This window comes from Camelina sativa, chromosome 4, assembly GCF_030686135.1.
Source record: "Camelina sativa cultivar CO46 ecotype springtype chromosome 4, ASM3068613v1".
Taxonomy (NCBI): domain Eukaryota; kingdom Viridiplantae; phylum Streptophyta; class Magnoliopsida; order Brassicales; family Brassicaceae; genus Camelina; species Camelina sativa.
Genome location: NC_141883.1, coordinates 20,945,000 through 20,964,955, shown reverse-complemented (window position 1 = coordinate 20,964,955; position 19,956 = coordinate 20,945,000). Strand labels below are relative to the sequence as shown.

Below are 19,956 nucleotides of genomic sequence, written 5' to 3'. Positions count from 1 at the left end.
AACAACAGAAGAAGAAAAAAGGAACAGGTTTTACATAGTCAATGGAGTTAGAATACATTACAAGCTGCAGAATGTACACTGTTAACTGACCAAAAACACTGCAGCAATGCAAATTTGAAATAATGACATAACCTGAAGATTATATCAAAACGATAATATCAACAATACAGTATCAATGGTACTCATACAACATCAATGATTTCTTAGTTCTTACCGAGTTTGGCTATGCATCCTATACTTCAAAGCTTTCATTGCCGCTTTTGCAAATATATGGGCAGCTTCAGCTTCGGCTTCAGCTTCATCTGCCTCTCTTGCCGCTTCTTCAGCTTCTGCTATTGCAAATTCTGCTTCTGCCACGGCTCTTGCAGCAGCTGCAGCAGCTTCTTTTTCTGTCATGCCCTTTATTATTACAACTTCTCCATCTACTTGGGATTTAGTAAGATTTTTTTCCTCAGGTTTTGGAGTATTTTCCTTGTTTCCTTCCAAAAACTCTTGAGGAGACCTTAGGCTTTGTCTCGCTCCTTCATCCATATAATTTGGAGAAATCCTATATTTGTGCTTTGTCTGAAAGGTGAGAGCAAATGCAAGAAGTAAACCATTGTTCAGTAAAAGTAATAAATATGTGATTTTTGCAAGCGGAAATTTCCATCAAAGTGTTTTCTCTTTACCTTAACTAATGTTCCAACATTTGTCAAATACTTTAGTCTTGAAGAGACAAGCCGTTTCATATCCTCTTGCATCTTGAAATTCTCCTGAAAATTTACAGCTACACTAAGTTCCTTGATGATTGTATATAGATGCAACAATGCCTAATGACATAGAAAGAATGCTTAACGACATAGAAAGAGTACCTCTATATACCGCAAGATCGACTTGCCGTCAGGACCAAACGGTCTCTTCAAATTGGTAATGGCCTCCAGTATAATCTTATCCACACTACAATAAACATATCAGAACTCAGATCTATCTTCAAGAAACTTAGACTAAAGTAAGCCTTTTAGCTTCACTATTCCCATACTCTACATCCACAACATCAAGAATTCATACAAGAAGAAGCCAAACCTTGTAAAACGTCCTTTAAAAGCTCTTGGTGGTTCACAAGAAGCTTCAGGAGGAGATGGTGCATCAACCATCAGCTGTCCTCCTACATCACCACCAATGTGACCATTAGCCAGAGACACAATGGTAATAGCTGTAGCGTTATCATCTGGCCTAGGACCCGACGTAGGAGTTCCTTTAAGTGCGAGTTTAGCCTTCTTCCTAGATCCCCATAAAGCTGTTACACTTATATTTCTCCATTTGTCCTGTTAAATAATGTTTTTAGACAACAATGTAAGTTTCTATACTCTCTCTCTTCTCTTCTCTTTCAAGTTCTTGTTTTTTTTACCTTGAGATCCACATTTGAACGAGACTTCAAAACAGAGCTATACTCAGGATCTGAGAGAATGGTACGCCATTTTCCAGTTCCATGTTTAAGTACTCCAGCTTTAAGAGCTGTCTCTTCTTCTGCTGTCCACTTCTGCTTTGGAGCTCCCATTCACACAACTTTACCACACAAAAAAATTCAAAATTCTCCAGAACCACACACACACACGACAACAACAACAACAACAACACAAAAGCTTCTAATGTCTTGGCTTCATTTCTCTGTAAAGCAGATGAAAACAATCACAAAGATCAATACTTTATAATCCTGAATACAAAATGAGATGTAAGAGAGAGTTCTATCTGGTTTCAATAAAACAACCCATAAGTTTTTTTCAATTGCATTAGCAATTCAATAGGTAATGCCAAGCCAAATCATCGTTAAGCATGAGAAAAAAGATTAAAGCTTTCGATCAGGGAAATCGGAAAAAAAATTAACAAGGAGAGGAAGAAGAAGAAGAAGCGCATGCCTGAGAAAGCTGTAGCGAATGAGAGAGGAAGCTGTGGAGAAGAGTGTCATGGATCAAACTTTGAATCTACAATTGTCGCAGAGACAAAGGAAGACACACAAAAACTTGACCTTTATTTTTTTCGATTCAGCTACGAAGGAAGGATGATAAAATGTATCGATTTTTTTTGAGGAGCCCTTTATTATCCTCCGGTTTATAAATTCGTCTTAAACTTTATTTAGTTACAAAAACACCCATTTGTTCTTAAACCTTTAGTTAGGGATTATTTTGTAAAATTAACGAGGATGAATGGTATAATGATCCTAGCTCACATCTTTACTGAAAACGTGTTTCCGCTAATTTTTTACCATTCATCTTATTCATCAAATTTTCACGTTTTTAGGTAACTTAAAAATATTCCCTCTGTATAACAATTTATGATATTTTAGGATTTTTTTTCTTGTATCTTAAAGATTAATTTTCTGTAAATTTTATCATTAATGCTAGAAAGTTGTAAATTTCAAGAATTATTAATTGATAAATTTAAAACTTAATGAATTACTATTGGTTAATAGTTATGAGTAAAATTAATAAAACTTTTGATGATAAATAGAACAAAATTGAGTTACTTATTTTGTGTTCATCTACTGAAAAAAAAAAGAAAAAAAGGAATGGCTTAGATACAAAAGTGACAACACACTTTTTACATATACAAAAGATGGGCTGCACATACCCTGATTCAATCAGTAGTCATAAAAATAAACAAGACCTCAAGTCAAATTCATATTCATAACAAAAAAAATAAAAATAAAGGAGAGAAACAAACCCAAAACGTGGACACACATAACCAGAAGAAGAAGAGATCTAAAATGTTGATCAAACACATATTTTTAACATTTTATATTATGGGAAAATACAATGGCATCCTCAAGACCGTCACCGGCTTATCATCCTCCGATCAAAAGCAAGCTTCCAAGAGACAGCAACAACAGAGCATAGCCAAACTGTTATGACACAAATACACATTTTTAAGTACCATCCATAGGCAAGCATATTGACTTTGAATTATCCATTTTACTGCATACTGAAATTTATTTAGAAAAATGTATCATCTAGAAAAGGATTAGTCCGTTTCATCAGCTTCAAGCATTTTAAGACTATATATGTTATAATGTAAAAGAGAGAGATTTGAGTCAACGCACCATCCTTCCATAAAGCCTGAATCCTTGTCTTTCTTCTTCTTATGTTGATCCTGACCATAGTGGGGCGGTGGAGGACCTTGATAAGGATACTGCGGTGGAGGACCTTGAGGATATTGCGGTGGAGGATAGCCTTGTGCTGGATATCCCTGACCCGGTGGAGGATAACCAGCCGGTGGATATCCCCCTTGAGGATATCCTGCGGGAGGATATCCTTGTGGTGGATAACCTTCCTTAGGAGGGTACCCTGAAAAATAACAACATCAAAACTTGAGAAACAAGAAACAAGAAACAAAGATACCTATAAACTTAAAAGATTTGAAAGAAAAAAAGAACTGGTAATTTACCTTGAGGAGGAGGAGCACCAACGGGATGGTGTTGATCTTGATAAGACATTTTCTTCTATGGTTTGCTCTTATCTGAGGTTGTTTTATCTCTCTATATAACGAACTCTTTTGCTTCTTCTTCTTCGCTGTGAATGGAATAAAAATAGGATTAGTGATAATAATGATGATTAATAAAGGAGGTTTACGAGACAAAAGACATGTTCTCTCCAAGGACTAATCTTAGATTTATTTGTTTAAAGTTAAACTATGATTTTAAAACAATTATAAGTGAGAGACGACCAACTCACTTTTGTGGAATTATTCAATTAAAATGCAATTTCCCCTTGACCCACACCACAATATTCAATCTTTTCTTTATTAGTTATCAAAAAATTTAGGTTATTGTTAGTTGAAAGTTGAAACCTTCCCTCTACATAATTAGTTATATCATCATCTTCCACTAGTACCAGTTAGTGGCCTATATTATATCATCATCTTCCATTATACAAATAAATACTACTATGTACTAAGTAACATGTTGAGTTTCACATCATTGATGAGTGATGACTACACCCATGGAAAAGTGGGAGGTCTTAGTTTTGTATGTCAGGTTAATTTTTGCAAAAGGCATTTCATAAATCTGGAGATATCCCATTATAAGAAATTTGATTTATAATCAAATAAAATGAAATATATAATCTTTCTTGATCAAGAGCATTTTCTGCCAAAGCCATCTTGTAACAAGTTATCATTTTGCTGATTTCAAAATCAAAAACAAAACAGAACAATGAGATCGTTTCCACAAGATATATATATAAAAGCAATGTTTGTTGCTTCGTACACAACCAATCTATGAAGAAACAATTAGGGTTATTACAACAATCGTGCCCTAAAAAGTTACAATACAAGAGTCTCTACAGTCAACACTCTCCGACTGGTTCAAAAGTTTCCCTAGCTGCTTGCTTTTCAGAACCAGAGAAACCATCTTCCGCGCTTAACCGTATCAGTCAATTTACTGGACGATTCCATTATCGGATTTACGCTGATTCTATTAGCATTTTTCACCGCCCATTCGCCAAAACCTGGTGAAGAAACCAATTCCCTCATTGCCTTTTCCGTGCTCTCTTTAGTGAACTTTTCTAACTCTTCCTTCGTTAGCTTCCTTCTCCCTTCTGGTGTTTTGTGGAATGAAGACGGGAATATATCTGAATCAGATAGTGGTACTGCCCTCAACGTCTTGTTGGAACCTGCAACGACCATATACAGAAGAAGAAAAAAACGATTCTTCATGAACATTACGAGATAAATGGATTAGTATTAATGAAACTAGACTCCTAGAGACACAGAACAAGAAAGGTCAAAACCTCTAGGAAGAGGAGAAGCAAACGTAGTAGCATGGATTAAGCCAGGTCTACAACTCGCAGTGCTTTGCGCTAACATCTTTTTGCTGATACTATTTGATATTGTTGAGATGAGAATTCCAGATATCAACACTCCTCCAGCAAGCAAGGGATCTAAAGAGCTCTGTTAATTCACACAAGATCATGACTTCAATCCCCGAAACAGTTTAGTTATAATTAAAGATGAACCAAAAGCAACAAACAGTAGAGAAAAAGAAAACGAAGTACCTGAAGGATCAGAACCACAGCAAAAGCACGGACGGTCCAACAGACATAGTTTGATGTACCAATATCAATAGAACCATCTTTTGTCACAACAAATTTCTTAACAGTCCAAAACCCTGACCATGCTCCAAACAAATACACAACTGCAACCAAAAGAATCGCCAGCTGCAAATTTTACATAAAGCCGTTTTAGATTCATACGCATGTGACATAACAACAAGTAGGCCAAAATCTTTAAAAAAATCCAAACTTACATACAGGAATGTGCAAATCTTCACTGATTCCTATCCGCATTGGCAGATCTTGAATTAAACCGCGTATGTATTGAAGAAAGTAACCTCCCACACCAATCTAAGAAGATAAAAAAACAAGGCTTTGGTTGGTAAATGTTTGATAAAAACAAAAGAAGTCAAAGAGAAGACAACTCTCACCATAGAGGAGTAGAGAAATAACTCAAACCGACTCTTCCCTCTAGTCGGGAGACGCTTTATCCCCTATACACAATCAGTGATCGAGTTAAACAAGAGGTAAGCAAAGAAACTATAAGCAAAAAGCTTTTGATATTGTTTTTGAAAACTTATACCTGATAAATGATAAGAGTTACAAGAATGACAATTCCAATGGACATGGCACCAATGTAGTAAAACGCTACTGATTTGCTAAGTCTAGAAGCCAGATTCAGCAACACTATCCCCATCATTAAAAACACGATACGGTACATGAAAAACTCTGCCAAGACACAAACTCTACCTTGTTTAGTTTTATAATTTGCAAAACACACAAAAAAAAACAAAGACAAACTCTATACCTTGTTTAGCAACAAACTTTAAGGTGACGACTTCAGATGAGCTACCATAGGTTCTTATATCAAGGATCTTGTAGTCAAAAGGTGACATTATCCCAACCCAAGGTAACCCTTTTGAAACTTTCTCCCACTGACCATGAGAGCACATTCCAATTGCACGCGACGAGTTCCTAAAACCAGCAAGAATTTAAACTTGGAATTAAGACAAATCCATGACTGAGGTCGATGACCACATAACACAGATACTAGATTTTTTTTGTTACCTGTGGAAGCAAACGTCTATACTTGTTCTTATACTGTTCGATGTATTATTACTCAAAAGGGTCAACTTCAGTGAATGAGCATATCTATCAATGTGCTTAAGTCTTTGTAATCCATTGATATGTAACCTCTCACATCTCGATGTTGTACCTCGCTTCAGACCAGGAGAATCTATCACCACCTCTGTTCTTAGAGTCACTTGTAACGAACCAGTTTCACCCACAACTGACAATTTACAAACAAAATTGGATCTTTTTTGGTCGAATTTGTCTTAATTATGTAAAAAAGGTTTGAAATTTAGTGATTCTAAACTGAAAAATTCGAGTCCCAGGGAAAAAAAAACAGAACGAAACCCTAAAAGTCTAAATTCAATTCCGACACAAACTTACCGAAGACATGTTCGTCGGAGGAAACAACGGAGAAGAAAGTGAAGAGATTTAGGAAGAGAAGAAACACGACATTGATGTTGTAGCTTCGGACAAAGACTGATGAGTCACTCATCGATTTTTCTGTGTGTGTGTTTTTTGTTTTTGTCGGAAGAATAAATCTTATTCCGAAACGCAGTCATATAAATAAAGCCATTTCATCGTATTTTGCATACACCAAAAAAATAAATAAAAAATTAACACTGACACACATATTTCAAGCTTTTTGTGACACATTCATTCATCAAAGAGTAACAGCAAGAACCTTCTCAAAACGACATGCTGCAGGAACTGTAAACACATGACCAAACCACTCAACTTCTCCGCGCACCAAATCTTATCCAAGTTGTCGTCATCACTAGTAGAAGGCAATGATTGATCGACCCACAAAACCGCCAGTTTTCCACCATAATCAACCAATTGAATACGACAACTTGGAGGGAACTTAGGTAACCTTACCAAACCGTTCAATTTTCTCCACACTCTTGTCTTAGTATCAAACCATTTGAACACTCGGTGAGAAACATATGTGTATAAAACGTTCTCTGTCACGCAATAAGAAACCGTATAGAGAACATCTCTTAGCTCTTCTCCAACCTTGTCCCATCTACCTTCCTTGGGACTGTAAGCAATCACACCATGATGGCAATAAGACACCACGTTGAACTTTCCATCAATACATGTGGTTTTGGAGAATGCAAAGTCCCATTTTGTCTCGCTGAAAGAGATAGGTTTAGGATCCCAAGTTTGTGTTTTTGTGTCAAACACCTCAAACAAGTTCTTTCGTTCCATACTTCCATTAGTCCCTTGGGGTGTTGTCGAAAGAAAAAGAGAATGTAATAGCTTTGTTAAAGTGGTTTTTAGAAAAAGTGGGTAAAAAAAACTCTGAAGCCAAACTCGAATAAAGTGAATCTCAAACTTCCATGAATTCGTTTTCTGCTGCTTCTCTTCCAGTAGCCTCCTCAGTGTTTATAGGCACACTGAACATGTACTGGTTCTGATGCTCTACCAAGTACTGCATCGATCTCTTGGTGTCTAGAAACAATCGGTAAACTCTCTCAATGTCCTCAATCTCCACTATTTTCCCTTTACGTTTCAGACAAGCCAAAGCAGCTGCATTGATCAGATGAATCGCGTACCTAAGCGATGTATCGCATCCGATCAAAGTCAGAAGCTGTTTCGCCTCTTCTTTCATCTCCACGTCTTCTTCTTGGCAACGTATCTCCAAGATCTTTCTGATCTCGTCTTGAGTGTAAGGCTGCGTTGTGATGATGAGAAGACGGTCAAGGAGATCGATTGGGATCCCGTGTGGTGATACCTGGTTTGTTCCTCGGATCGTTGTCATTCCTCAGTTTGTAGCTACGACGAGGATCGGAGACATGTCGTTTTCGAGGGCTCGGTTTAGGAATGAGAAGCATTCAATATCAAGCATATGGACTTCATCGATGAAGAGAACACCAGGTACTATCTCAGCTTTCCCTTCTTCTCTCCATTCTGCTACTTTAGTATCGATTTGCTCTCGGGTTTCTGATCGGATCTCGCCTGTATCACCCGTGAAAAGGGCTTGAAACCCTTGAGTCCTACAACACACATAAATGAAACAAGAATACAGTTAATGACTTTGTTGTAAAAAGGACTAATCCTTATCTGTATTCAATGAAAACGTATCAAATGTCCAAACCTAAAGTTGAAAAGAACCCGATCTTTACAAGCTAAACCCTAAACCATCAACCAAATACACAATCATGTAACCATCTCTATCAAGTTCCAAGCCTAAAATTGCAAAAAGAAGCAATCTTTTTCAACTTAAAACCTAAAAACTAAGCAATTAAAAACATTAACAAATACAGAGAAGTATCAAGAAACGAACTTGCTATTAATAACATCAATCTCATGAAGTGTGACAGTATGCACAACCTCTTTCCACTTCTGAAGCTCACCTTCAGGACACTGCACAAACTTAGTCTTTGACCCCATAACATCGTAATCTCTAGACCTCGTAAACGATCTTCCAAGCTTAGTGATCTTCCCACCAGCTCTATCCAAAACTATAACATCACCACTCTGTACTTTCTCCTTATCCAACGCCTCAATCAGTTTCGGTCCCAAACCATGATCAGATTCCATATCAGTCGTCTTCATAGTTATCTTCCCAGTCTTGTTCACAGCCCCACTAGAAGAAGCAGGTCGATCAATCGAAATCGACACGACTTCTCCTTCCAACACCTCTGTTTCTTCCTTGATCCTAACACCAATAGCTTTACGAAACGCTTGAGTTAAAGCTTCAGTCTTTGACATCTCTAGGGAAAAGATCTCGCTTCCTGCGATCATGGTGAACGGTGTTTCTAACCCTAGCGACTTAGCTATACCCATTGCTATTGCGGTTTTACCCGTTCCGGGTTGACCCGCTATGAGTATAGCTCGACCAGCGATTTTGCGTTCTCTGATCATCTGAAGGATTACTCCGGCGGCTTTGCGTGCTTTGATTTGACCAACCATGCCTTCGGATACAACTCGTGGCTCGAGTGCTGAGTCGAGACCTAAGCCTCGTATGTGTGAGTGTGCTCCGATTCGTTCAACTCTGGTTAAGTCTCGACTCTCTGATAACTTCAGTTCTGCCATTGTTTGAGTTCGCTGGAGGAATGAGAGTTGTTAGGGTTTGAGGGCTTCGTCGCAAAGGTTTAGACTTGAGAGAAGAATCGCCAAAAGAGTCTTTCTTCTTCGTAAAGGTTTAAGGTTTTATTTTGTAAGAGTTTTGGAAACTGATATATTTTCGTGCTATTTACTTATTAGGAGCCGGGGGAAAATTAACATTTTTTTGTTTATATACTAAGAAAAAAATAAATTAAAATGAGAAATTTTCTGAATTAGTTTTGGTCTTTGTAATTTTGGATTTGTATATTATATTTGTAATCTTGTTAAGTTGTTGTGATTTAAATAGAAAAACAATTTTATTTATAACGTCTTAATGATTCAAACATTTTGTTTCATGTGTTTAATTTCAAGAGTTTTGGGTTGAAATTAGGGGTAGGCGTTCGGTTTTTTCGGTTTGCTTCCAATTCAGTTTCAGTTCGTTTTTTGTTTTTGTTTTTTGGTGTTATAAATTTGAAACCATATAAAAACTACATGTATTTCTGTTTGGATATGGTTCGTTTTTTTTGTTTATGATTTTTTTGGTTTTATAAATTTTAAGCCATATAAAAAAAAACATATAATTTACAGATGGATATCTAACGACATATGAGTTTGTCGATTGTATTACCGACAAACACAATCTGTCGGTAGTCCGTCCAAATTTTTTACGGATAACTGATTGGAAGACACCATCAATAATGTCTTTTGGTTATTTGTCGGTAATTAGTAAATTGTTGGCAATTTATCGATTTTAACCGACAAATTATTGACGGATATCAAATTTTGATTCATTGTGTCAAATTTTTGTTGGTTTTTATTGGTCTGTTGGTATACCAATGAAATACCGACGTTATATCGATGGGTTAGTGTAAAAGCTCTCATTTTTGTTTCCTAACACACATTTTTTAGAAGCAATGTATAAAGGATGAGTTTCAATGACTAACTAATCTTCTTTTAAACTACAATCTTAATTATTTGTGTGTTTTACAAATTGCCATCAATCTTAAAAAATGGCTTAGTATTTGCCATTTGTCTTTTTAATATTTTTTCTATAACTTGATCATGTAGATGTTTATTTTGACAAAACATTCCATGGTTAATATATAATACATCACATATGCATGTTTATCGACAAAAATTATAAAATTAAGGGGTTTGTACCCTAAATCGTCGATTATCCGTTGGGAAGCCCTTGGAATAACTGACGGATAACTAACGGATTTGAGATTCTCAAAATATCGTTATCCGTCCAAAAGTTTGCCCGAAAACCAACTACGATGAAATTTTGATAAACGAAGCAATTAAAATTTTCGTCAAAATTATCGATATAACCAAAGCAATTATTCTTTTTCTCTACATATCATTTTTTTGTTCAAACCACTCCTTCGACTCTTCTCTTCAACGACACGTAATATCCAACGAATCTCGAGCAAATTTCTCCCTCCAATCTGGTGAATCTCTCCTTCCAGTCTCTCCAACTTCTTATGGCCTAAGTTCTCTCTTTTATGATAGATTTTCTTAATTTTGTTAAATTTCTTAAGAATATGATAGATTTGTTAGATTTGATTAATTGATTCTATTTGGGTGTTATTAATTTGATGAATTGGTTTGTTAGAGATGGGTGTTAGATTTGTTAGAGTTGGATTTGATTAATTGGTTTGTTAGAGATGGGTGTAAGATGTTTATTAGAAATTAGTAGTTTTGTTAAATTGTAACTTATGGATTTTTAATTTGTTTGAGAATAAATTTACTACCATTTGTGTTATTGATTTTATACATTATATTAATTTTTGATATCTATTATTTCCAATTACATATAAAATGTATATTATGAAGTTTTAATGTTGTTAAGTATATAATGTGTATTATGGATTTTTAATTTGTGTTAGAATAAGTTTATTAGCATTTCAATTTTATGAAATTTTTATATATAGTTTATTTTAAATTAAGAAATAAATATCATATTGTGTTTAGTGTTTTTACAATGGTTTCTAATATTGTAATGTATGATATATTTCTTGAATTTTTTATTTTTATTTTAAATAACACTTCAAATATAATATTAGATATATGAAGTTTTTATTTTTATTTTTATTATATGACCCATCATCAGCTGTGGGTAATATTTTATCTTCAGTTGAACAACTTACGCTGAGAATGGTTTGTCAGCACTAGGGTCTAGAGTAGCTTTGAAAACACTCAAGTAGACTGTAGATTATCAAGAGAAGATCATAAACCTCCAGAGTATCATAAATGAATTTTTTTTATAATGGTGGCTAATCAAGATTATTAGCTCGACCTGCTAGATTATTGTGTATATTTTTCCTGTGTATGCTGTCTGAGCTTCAAAAATCTTGTATAATTCGAGCTTGATGTTGAAATTAATGAACAAGCATTACATTTTCTAAGTAACCTCTGTTTTTTTTTTTTTTTACATGAATATAAGCTCTGCTTATTCGTCTTTGGTATATAATTGGGTAGAATGGAAACTACTGGTTGTTCACATTGCTGCAGCGCTACCGTTTCATCCAAGCATACCAAGTCGAACTTAAGCTCCAGAAATTTGAGGAGAGTATCCAACAATCGAATTGAGGAAGAAGTTATGTCCAGAATGCGATCACAGAGTTGTTGGAGAAAAGAGTTAGTTGTAAGTATTCCAGTCACCTTTCCATGTACAAGTGGAACCTTCCTCTTGTCCTTCTTAAAGGCTACATCCTCAGACTTCAACCTTATTGCATAGTGCCTAGTAGCTAGCCTTTTGATACCAAAGTAGAAGAAATGGTCAAACTAGCGAATCTTTTTCAGGTCCCTTCGGTTGCAGGAACCGTGAACTGCAGCCAAGTGATATGCGCGGGTTTGACTGTGAACGACTGGACCGTTTTCTGTGGTTCAGATACAATTGCAGTAGAGCTACCTGTTATTAACAGCATTTTCATCAAACCAATCCAATCTCAGCCTCATTTCGTTGCTAGTGAAATGAGGAAGTCTTTGATCGATACCTATGTCTAAAGCTTTGCTTCTTGCGTCTTGAGTTTTACCAAAATGCGTTTCAAGAATTAGCTGCGCTCTTTAGGACTCAAGTTTTAAGTAGTAATTTCTTGGTGTTACTTTGGAAAGAAATGCTTTTTTTCAGTATTATTAGTATTCAATCATTTGTTCTTATATAACCTCCAAACAACAAATCTCCCCATTCAAAATCCAAGGGGAGATTAAAGTCTGTCTTCATATTATATTCAAATTTAAAACAAACCCGTGTGTGATCCATCCAAAAGAAAAGTTCAAGTGTAGCGGAAATGATTGTGCTCTCAAACCTCCTCCATAAGCTGGAGATGAGATATCTGATGCTTATAGAACTTTTCAAGTTTCTTCTCCACGTTTGACTTCCCTCCTTTCTTGTTAGAAGACGATGATGACGACGTGGCCGCCGATGATGTTGGAGGAAAGTTTCTTGATGAAGGATATATCAGAGAGAACCTCAGATTCAAGTCGCTTGTAAGAGAGGACTTGGCAAATTCCTTCCTCTACCTCACGGTTAAGGTTCCTATACCCTAAGAAAAACAAGAAATTAAAAGAACCTCTATGCTTTTAGTTTTAGTTATAACGAAATTAAAATTGATGGGGCATATAACAAAATAACATGATATGAGTTAAATACTTATTATATTTATATTTCAAAGTTTGTAAATTAAAATATCAAAAAATAATTCAAAAGATGTATAGTATGTACCTTTGAGCCTTAGCCATCCGTGGGCGAGAATTGCTCCGGTTTGTAACCTTCATCCACAAAATCCATTAGGTAAGTCGTCATTTATACTGTCAAAAGCCTAATTTAAGAATTAAGTAAGTAGTCTAGTACCGTGGGAGGCCGTAAAGAACTAGAATCACAGTGAATTCACAGTTTCATGTGAGCTTTTGAGGCTGAGTTCTCATACCAACAAGACGTTGAGCACCAAGTCTCCGTCTTCTATGAACCTGTGAAGAATCCAAAAACACAGAAAAAAAAAAAAAAAAAAAAAAGCAGAGCAAAATATAATTACTGTTTAGAAATCAGACTATTTGTAAGTATCCAACAAAAGTTTGAAAAGACTTACACTTGAAATAGCTTGTTCTTCTGACAAGCATAAACCTCTTGTCTCATGTATGTGATTATATACATGTGAAACATATCTTGGAACTCGGATAACTCTAGTTGTATTTTGAGAGAAACTATCTCAAAAACGGTATTGTATAATTCAATATCAGAGCTTACGTTTTTTTATCAAGTTTCATATACATTTCTTCATCATAGTCTTTTAATATAATAAGGTGTGCTGGTGCACACGAATGACGGATACGAGGAGGCCAATTCAAAGTCAGCCTTGTTGTTGGACAGGCTAGCTAGACCAATGATATCGCATGACATTGCCATGAACACAATGGAAGTATGGATTCAAAATGGACTCGAAACAACTCAACAAGTCAAAGGATCAAGTCTTTTAATTTAGATTTCAGTGCAGACTTAGCCAAAGTTGATAACGTGTTTGTCAAGTTTTTTCCACCGATCAAATGTTAAATAGCTCTACTGTATACTATTCGAATCTTGCTAGGAACTAATTTTAACCCAAAACTCTTGAAATTAAACACACCAAACAAAAAATGTTGAATCTTTAAAACGTTATAAATAAAATTGTTTTTCTTTCTAAACCACCACAACATAACAACATTATAAACCTTATATACAAATCCAAAATTACAATCACCAAAAAAAATGATAATAGTTCAGAAAATTTCTCAATTTTAATTTATTCTGTCTTAATATATATTAGGATAAGACCCGCACATTGATACACAGAGTTTTAAACCCTATTTTCCTACTGCAAGTGGACAGCAAAGAAGTAGTACTTAGGGGTCGAATCCCACGAAGACCAAGTTTTACTCTATGGTTCTATTGGTTCAATTTCAAGCTAAGACAATTCAAAGTTGGGTTTGTTTGGTAACAGTAACGAGATTAAAACGATATAAAAAGGCAGTAAACAAAACACTAGATCAGGGGGTAATCCTCGGGAATTTCAGAGATAGCAACCAAACAACTATTCAGGGCATAAATTAAGTACCAGTCTAGAACTCAAACATAAATGTAAACTGATCCACTGTCGTGGTATCAATAACTCTATCTGATCGATTCTGTGCGGAAACGCGGAGCACGTGCTCAGACATCCGGAGCACATGCTCGGCGGTCCAGAAACCCTAAACTGTCGTTTGAGCCCAGAATCGCAGACAAGCATTAAAGAACAGGAATGATAGGTTCACAAATCACCTACACATCAACTTTCGCAGGTCTAGGATAATTTGCCCACTAATGTCTTTTCTAGCAACCTATTACACTTTTGATGAATAGATAAACCTAGAATCATAGATTGGGTGATCAAATCAACCTAAGCATTAAGTCTAACAATAGTGAAGACAATCGATTATATGAAGCTCTATTTGTGTTCTGATGCTAACCCATGAAACCCCTTTGAAACCCCTAATCTAGCAAAGAAAACTACTCAGACATAGAGAATTGAATAGCCAACATAGATGAGAAATTCAATAGCATAAAAATATAAAAATCACAAGGGTTCAGAATCGCTTCTCTAACGTAGCCGCTCTTCCTCTCCCTCACAAAACGTCGCTAAAAAAAAAACCAAAAAGAAAGTATATCCTCTCTCCTAAAAATCCTAGGTTAAATAGCATACAAGTAGAGAAAAATAAGGAAAGAATCCAAATTCAAATCTCCCTATTAAAAATCGATCAACTCCCTCTTTCTCTCACAAAGGATTTCCTAAAATAAGGGGAATTAGGCAGGGAATCGGCGCCTAGATGCTTGCCACGTGTCGTCATGAAACCGTAGAGTTGGGAGCATGTGCTCGGACATCGGGAGCATGTGCTCGGACATCGGGAGCATGTGCTCCTGGGTCTAAAATCAGCTTTTCTGCTCCAATTCAACTCCTTTTTGCTCCGATTGCTCCTGTTGTTCCAATCCTTGTTTTTAGCTTCCTAGCCTCTTATTATAACCTGAAAAGGACTCAAACAACTACAAAACTATCAAATAAACGGGGTCAAAGTGAGTCAAAACCGTAACATATCACACATACATGCGGGAAATATTTTTTATTTTTCTTTTTTGAATAATATTGTATTTTTAAATATTTTGTAAATAAAATATAAATTGTATTCTTTGGCCAAATAATATCATGTATTTGAATATAATAACATAAATTCAACATAAAACCAAATTTTAATGGGCCATAAGAGTATAACTTTTGGTAATAGTATAGATGGGCTGTTTTGAATCCGATTGTGGCCCATTAAGACTCTTATCTTCTTCTCAATCGTTTTCGGGAAAAGAAAGAGACAAAAAAAAACAAAACAAAAAGTCGCGATACAGAGAGAATTGTCTGATGTTGCGAAAAAATCGATTTGAGCAATATAGATCGGATCTATCCGATAATGTCTGAAGCAATAATATTCCCAGTTTGGAATCCCAGTTAAACCAACATGATCGGATTTATTGGATACATGCCTTGAGCTCGGAAACATGTGTGAAACTATTGGTGGCAGCAATGACTTATACCAAGGTGAATTTCTATTCTCTTTGTTAGTATGTTTGCTGAGTTTTAAGATTTCCAATGTATTCTATGGTTTATATAGCATTTGAATTTGGTTTTGGTTGAAAGGTAGAATATTTGATGCAATGAATATAAGATATTCTGTTTTTGATTTGATTTTGGGGTTGATACGATATACCATAGTAAGAATCGGGATTCGATCCAACTGTTTCTCTTTTTAGTTCTAAAGATTGATATAGGCTAGTAAATTACGAAGAACAAAAGGTAATCAATTCAAAATGGTTGTTGTGATTGTTTGAAAAGAGAATATTTGTGATTAACTGTAAATATTTGCAGTTAATGTTTTGATATTATTTTGATGATTGATTAGATACGGAAGATGATCATTAGGGATTGCATATTATTAGTTGTCATTTTTCTAGTACTTGCGGATTTTGGTGTCGTTTGGATTTGATTTCTTATACAGGTTTAAGAAGAAAATAGTGTTTGGATACACATCTAATATATCTACGATCTGAATGAAATAATACCAAACAATAAGGATCCGCGTCCCATCTCCAAATATAATGACTTCGTTGCCCTTAAAAAAAATTATTTTCTCTTCTTCCTTGTTTAATCCGTAGGGGTAATATATGGAATTTTTTGTAATTTTTTTTTTGTACTTTTGTACTCCCCAATTAATAGTATAGATATAAAAAAAAATATAAAGATAAATGTTAATTTTCCTTATCATCATTGTTTAATTATCGATATCTATCTATTTATAAAAGTTTCAGTAGGTCGGCGGGGTGGGTTTCGTTTTTCAATTCGAACTGGACATGTTTTCCTTTTAACTAGTTACAGAATCATATATACAGATCAATACATATTTCCATATACTTTATTTTCCATTTATAAAAATATAAACAGAACTTTTCTTCTATTTCCACCTCAACGCGTATATACAGTAAAACCTCTATAAATTAATATTCTATAAATTAATAAACACTATAAATTAATAAATTTTGTTAGTTTCAAGTCGGGCCAGTGTTAAAAATAACAAAATTCGATAAGATAATATGATAATAATTTTTTTGAAATCCCTATATAAAATATGGTCCCAATAATATCATAAATTAATAATCATGTAAGTTTACACATATATATATTATGTTGATATAATAATGTATGTTTCTCCTAAATCTCATATCTATAAAATAATTGTTATATTGTATTTTTAAACTATAATGATATAAAATATTTTGTAACATGTCATAAAGATAGCTATATCTTTTTTTTAGTTTTCAGTTTCTAGATATACATCATTTACATTTTGATAGTTTGATTGACTATTAAAATACAACAATTGATATTATTATTCATAAATTTGAATTTATGTATGTCATGTTTATAAGTGAATTTGTGTATTGTATTTGTAATTTATTGTTAATAATGTTTTCAAAATATTACAAATTCAATTCCAATACCATAAAATTTAGAACATCTGAAAGTCTAATTTTATTTTGTTAAAGTTATTTCAATTCATATTTTTTAAAAATTTAAACTATTAAAAATATATCTATAAATTAATAATTATTAATTTACATTATAAAATAATAATTATTAATTTATAGATAAATTAATATCAGTATAAATTAATAAAATGTCTTAGTCCCAACATTATTAATTTATAGAGGTTTTACTGTATATATACATCTAAATTAGGTTAACACAACATCACAACCACAACAACCAAACCAATTTGGAGGCTATGAAGATTTCTTTTTTTTTCTCCTTTGATCGGTCAAGTTAGGAGGCTATGTACGAAACCAATTTGGCCACCAATTTCGCCTGAAATACAAGGGATATTGATACAAGAGATATGGAGAGTTCATCCTGTACACCCGAGACTTGCCAAATTTTTAGGGGTGAGTGAAATTTCAGGAGCTGAAGCCTCGGTAAGAGTTTTGTTGTATATTGAACATAACAATTTGATCGTAGTGAAAAAGAAACGTCCACTACAAAAACAATGTGATGATGATGATGAATGTGATGGTGAATGTTGTGATGATGATGATGAATGTGATGATGAATGTTGTGATGATGATGATGAATGTGATGATGAATGTTGTGATGATGATGATGAATGTGATGATGAATGTTGTGATGATGAATGTCGATGCTTCATATGTGATGAAGCATTAAAGGAACTCTTCCGATTTGATACACTCAAGATATTTAGTATTCCAGACGAGTTAGTGAGATTCTTTCCGGATCCACGGGATTGATGACGATATAAATACTATGCGTCGATTCAATTCATTGTATTTTTTCTTTTTTTGTTGTTGGTTTCTTTTTTATATTCTGAGATAGATTCTTTTAAACTTGATACAATAATACAACTCAGAACCTTTTCTACAGTGGTTAGCATACCTTGCTGCTGATATCTTCATATATGACCAATTTTTACATCAAATCAAAAAGGAAGTTTATTTTAACAGACCTTGACATAGCACTTCGTTTCCCACGCATCTTCAATATGTTTCCTCTCTCCATATATAACTCTCAAAGTTAGTTATATCCATCACGAGATGTACGACTCTCAGGAGTCAGGATCAAACCATTAAGAAACTCATATTACTTCGATCAAAAGCCAAATGATTTGCCGAAATATATGTTTGGACGACAAAAACTGTTAAGACTTGCAATCTACTTTGACAATGTAATGTGACATAAAATAACCTAAAAGCATTCATGACATCGAAACTGAGATTTACGCGCTGGTAAATCATATTTTTATCAATTATTAGCACAATGCAACAAACTAATTAAAACCAAGAAATTAAAACCTTTCTGATGCCTTTTTTTTTTTTGGTCAACAGATCGATGATCGTTCTATTTTTTTTTTAAGTAACAATCTCGTATATACCAAAATCGAGAAATGAGTCTTCTTCTTGGAACTCATCATCTAAAGGAATCTCCTCATCGATTCTTCGCATCATAGCAACACATCTAAAGTTCCTCCGATGATCCAACCACACCGACCGTCTCGTTGCCATCTTAGGCTGTCCAACACTTGTCAGACTCAGACAGCCTTGATCATCATCTGCCGTTGACGTCAAGGTAAAGCACCGAGGGAGAGCTGTGCTAGGTGCTTCGGGGATTTGAAAGTTTCCAGGAAGTTGACCTTGACCAAAACCAGAGGATCCACCGCCGGTAAAGATTCCAACGCCGGAGCATGACGTAATGCTACGAATGTAGGCGTTACGTGCCATGATCAATAACCGGAAAGGAGCCTTCACCAGCCATAAGAGACTGTTCTCTTTCTCTTTGCCTTTCCCTTTCATTATTGGAACCTCATCAAGATTCAAGAGTATCGAAATCAAAAGTTATTTATGTATGTATTAACTTTATAGTATAAGATGGAATCGAAAGAGATATAAGACGAAGAAATGCTCAAATATTTCAAGACAGGATCAAAGAGAGAGACAAAGTCCACGATGGCTGTTGTAAATGAATTTCTAACAACAAAATTATGAATGTGATCTCTATTTTAAATGTATCTAGTTGGATAATTAAATACTTTTCTTTCAATTAGATGATTAAATTTATCAAGGTGTTGTTTGGATATCAGTAACATTTTTCATAAAATTTAAAATAAGTCTGATAAGTTAAGGAGAGGTTGGTTTGTACTTTGAGTATGATGGATTTGGTTTTACCTACTCCAAGCATGTCGTCACTCAGGGTGAGTAGTTAGACCCATGTATTAATTTTGGTCCATTATAGACCCAATTGATTAGCAGCATTCGTTTGTAATTTATACTTTATACTCTTTAATTAACTTGGTTCAAAAGTGTTGCATGTGAGGAGATTACAATTGTAAATTGTTTTCGAGATTTTACTTCTCTAGTCATTGTGACAGCTAAAAAAAATGATACATATATAAAAACCAAGTCCATAAACATTGCTAACTATATTCAATATTTATTCGTTTATAAACTTAGTTTGTAGAATAATTTAAAATTGGAGGTAGTATTATTAATACACTGTTTAAATTAATTCTAGATTGTAGGTTTCGTAACACTAGAGAGCGTTTACCAACAACAAAAAACTTTGGTATCAATGAATCCATACGTCATATATGCGTGTATACTTTAATTACACTACAAATATAGTTGCATCATGCATGTGTATGTACAATGTACAAACTATGTAGACATAGATTTAGGGGTTAGAGC

At 34.5% G+C, this 19,956-nt stretch overlaps 4 protein-coding genes and 2 pseudogenes across 6 annotated transcripts; all 6 read right to left on the bottom strand.

Moving 5' to 3' along the window:
• Positions 1-11: 11 nt before the first annotated feature.
• LOC104780811 (telomere repeat-binding factor 3) lies at positions 12-2,030 on the bottom strand. 2 transcript variants are annotated; one of them, XM_087510457.1, is made up of 7 exons: positions 1,896-2,030; positions 1,388-1,647; positions 1,063-1,304; positions 852-936; positions 669-752; positions 215-564; positions 12-132 (listed from the first exon to the last, which is right to left on the bottom strand). In XM_087510457.1, the coding sequence occupies exons 2-7, from the start codon at positions 1,535-1,537 to the stop codon at positions 48-50; spliced, it is 996 nt and encodes a 331-aa protein (XP_087366583.1). In that variant the 5' UTR covers positions 1,538-1,647; positions 1,896-2,030; the 3' UTR covers positions 12-47. The 2 variants fall into 2 exon arrangements, with proteins under 2 accessions (XP_087366583.1, XP_010503654.1); XM_010505352.3 differs by having other exon boundaries at positions 12-564.
• A 502-nt stretch (positions 2,031-2,532) lies between these two features.
• Positions 2,533-3,689, bottom strand: LOC104780810 (protein CYSTEINE-RICH TRANSMEMBRANE MODULE 13-like). The gene is made up of 3 exons (XM_010505351.3): positions 3,421-3,689; positions 3,077-3,320; positions 2,533-2,878 (listed from the first exon to the last, which is right to left on the bottom strand). The coding sequence occupies exons 1-3, from the start codon at positions 3,467-3,469 to the stop codon at positions 2,833-2,835; spliced, it is 339 nt and encodes a 112-aa protein (XP_010503653.3). The 5' UTR covers positions 3,470-3,689; the 3' UTR covers positions 2,533-2,832.
• Positions 3,690-4,134: 445 nt separating this feature from the next.
• Positions 4,135-6,849, bottom strand: LOC104780809 (uncharacterized). Of its 2 annotated transcripts, none has more exons than XR_015596950.1 (9): positions 6,480-6,804; positions 6,093-6,315; positions 5,833-5,999; positions 5,608-5,753; positions 5,456-5,518; positions 5,279-5,375; positions 5,028-5,189; positions 4,764-4,923; positions 4,135-4,646 (listed from the first exon to the last, which is right to left on the bottom strand). XR_015596950.1 is itself a non-coding variant. In XM_010505349.3 (9 exons), exons 1-9 carry the CDS (start codon positions 6,589-6,591, stop codon positions 4,366-4,368), a joined length of 1,407 nt encoding a protein of 468 aa, XP_010503651.1. In that variant the 5' UTR covers positions 6,592-6,849; the 3' UTR covers positions 4,135-4,365. The 2 variants fall into 2 exon arrangements, 1 of the variants encoding a protein (XP_010503651.1); XM_010505349.3 differs by having other exon boundaries at positions 5,283-5,375; positions 6,480-6,849.
• LOC109132515 (F-box/kelch-repeat protein At5g51250 pseudogene) lies at positions 6,753-7,307 on the bottom strand (annotated as a pseudogene).
• Positions 7,308-7,355: 48 nt separating this feature from the next.
• Positions 7,356-9,220, bottom strand: LOC104780808 (uncharacterized; annotated as a pseudogene).
• A 9,404-nt stretch (positions 9,221-18,624) lies between these two features.
• On the bottom strand, positions 18,625-19,065 carry LOC104780807 (uncharacterized). Its single transcript, XM_010505347.3, has one exon. It carries the CDS (start codon positions 19,063-19,065, stop codon positions 18,625-18,627), a length of 441 nt encoding a protein of 146 aa, XP_010503649.1.
• Between the last annotated feature and the right edge of the window lie 891 nt (positions 19,066-19,956).

Excerpts from the sequence above, each read along its gene's own strand:
- LOC104780810 (XM_010505351.3), bottom strand. The coding sequence starts at position 3,469 with ATGTCTTATCAAGATCAACACCATCCCGTTGGTGCTCCTCCTCCTCAA. Across the intron at positions 3,321-3,420 it reads TGGTGCTCCTCCTCCTCAAG|GGTACCCTCCTAAGGAAGGT; the intron begins GTAAATTACCAG and ends GTTATTTTTCAG. Across the intron at positions 2,879-3,076 it reads TCAGGCTTTATGGAAGGATG|TTTGGCTATGCTCTGTTGTT; the intron begins GTGCGTTGACTC and ends GTGTCATAACAG.
- LOC104780809 (XM_010505349.3), bottom strand. The coding sequence starts at position 6,591 with ATGAGTGACTCATCAGTCTTTGTCCGAAGCTACAACATCAATGTCGTG. Across the intron at positions 6,000-6,092 it reads ATAGACGTTTGCTTCCACAG|GAACTCGTCGCGTGCAATTG; the intron begins GTAACAAAAAAA and ends TGCTGGTTTTAG. Across the intron at positions 4,924-5,027 it reads CTGTGGTTCTGATCCTTCAG|AGCTCTTTAGATCCCTTGCT; the intron begins GTACTTCGTTTT and ends GTGAATTAACAG.
- LOC104780811 (XM_087510457.1), bottom strand. The coding sequence starts at position 1,537 with ATGGGAGCTCCAAAGCAGAAGTGGACAGCAGAAGAAGAGACAGCTCTT. Across the intron at positions 1,305-1,387 it reads GTTCAAATGTGGATCTCAAG|GACAAATGGAGAAATATAAG; the intron begins GTAAAAAAAACA and ends ATTATTTAACAG. Across the intron at positions 753-851 it reads CGATCTTGCGGTATATAGAG|GAGAATTTCAAGATGCAAGA; the intron begins GTACTCTTTCTA and ends GTAAATTTTCAG.
- LOC104780807 (XM_010505347.3), bottom strand. The coding sequence starts at position 19,065 with ATGAAAGGGAAAGGCAAAGAGAAAGAGAACAGTCTCTTATGGCTGGTG.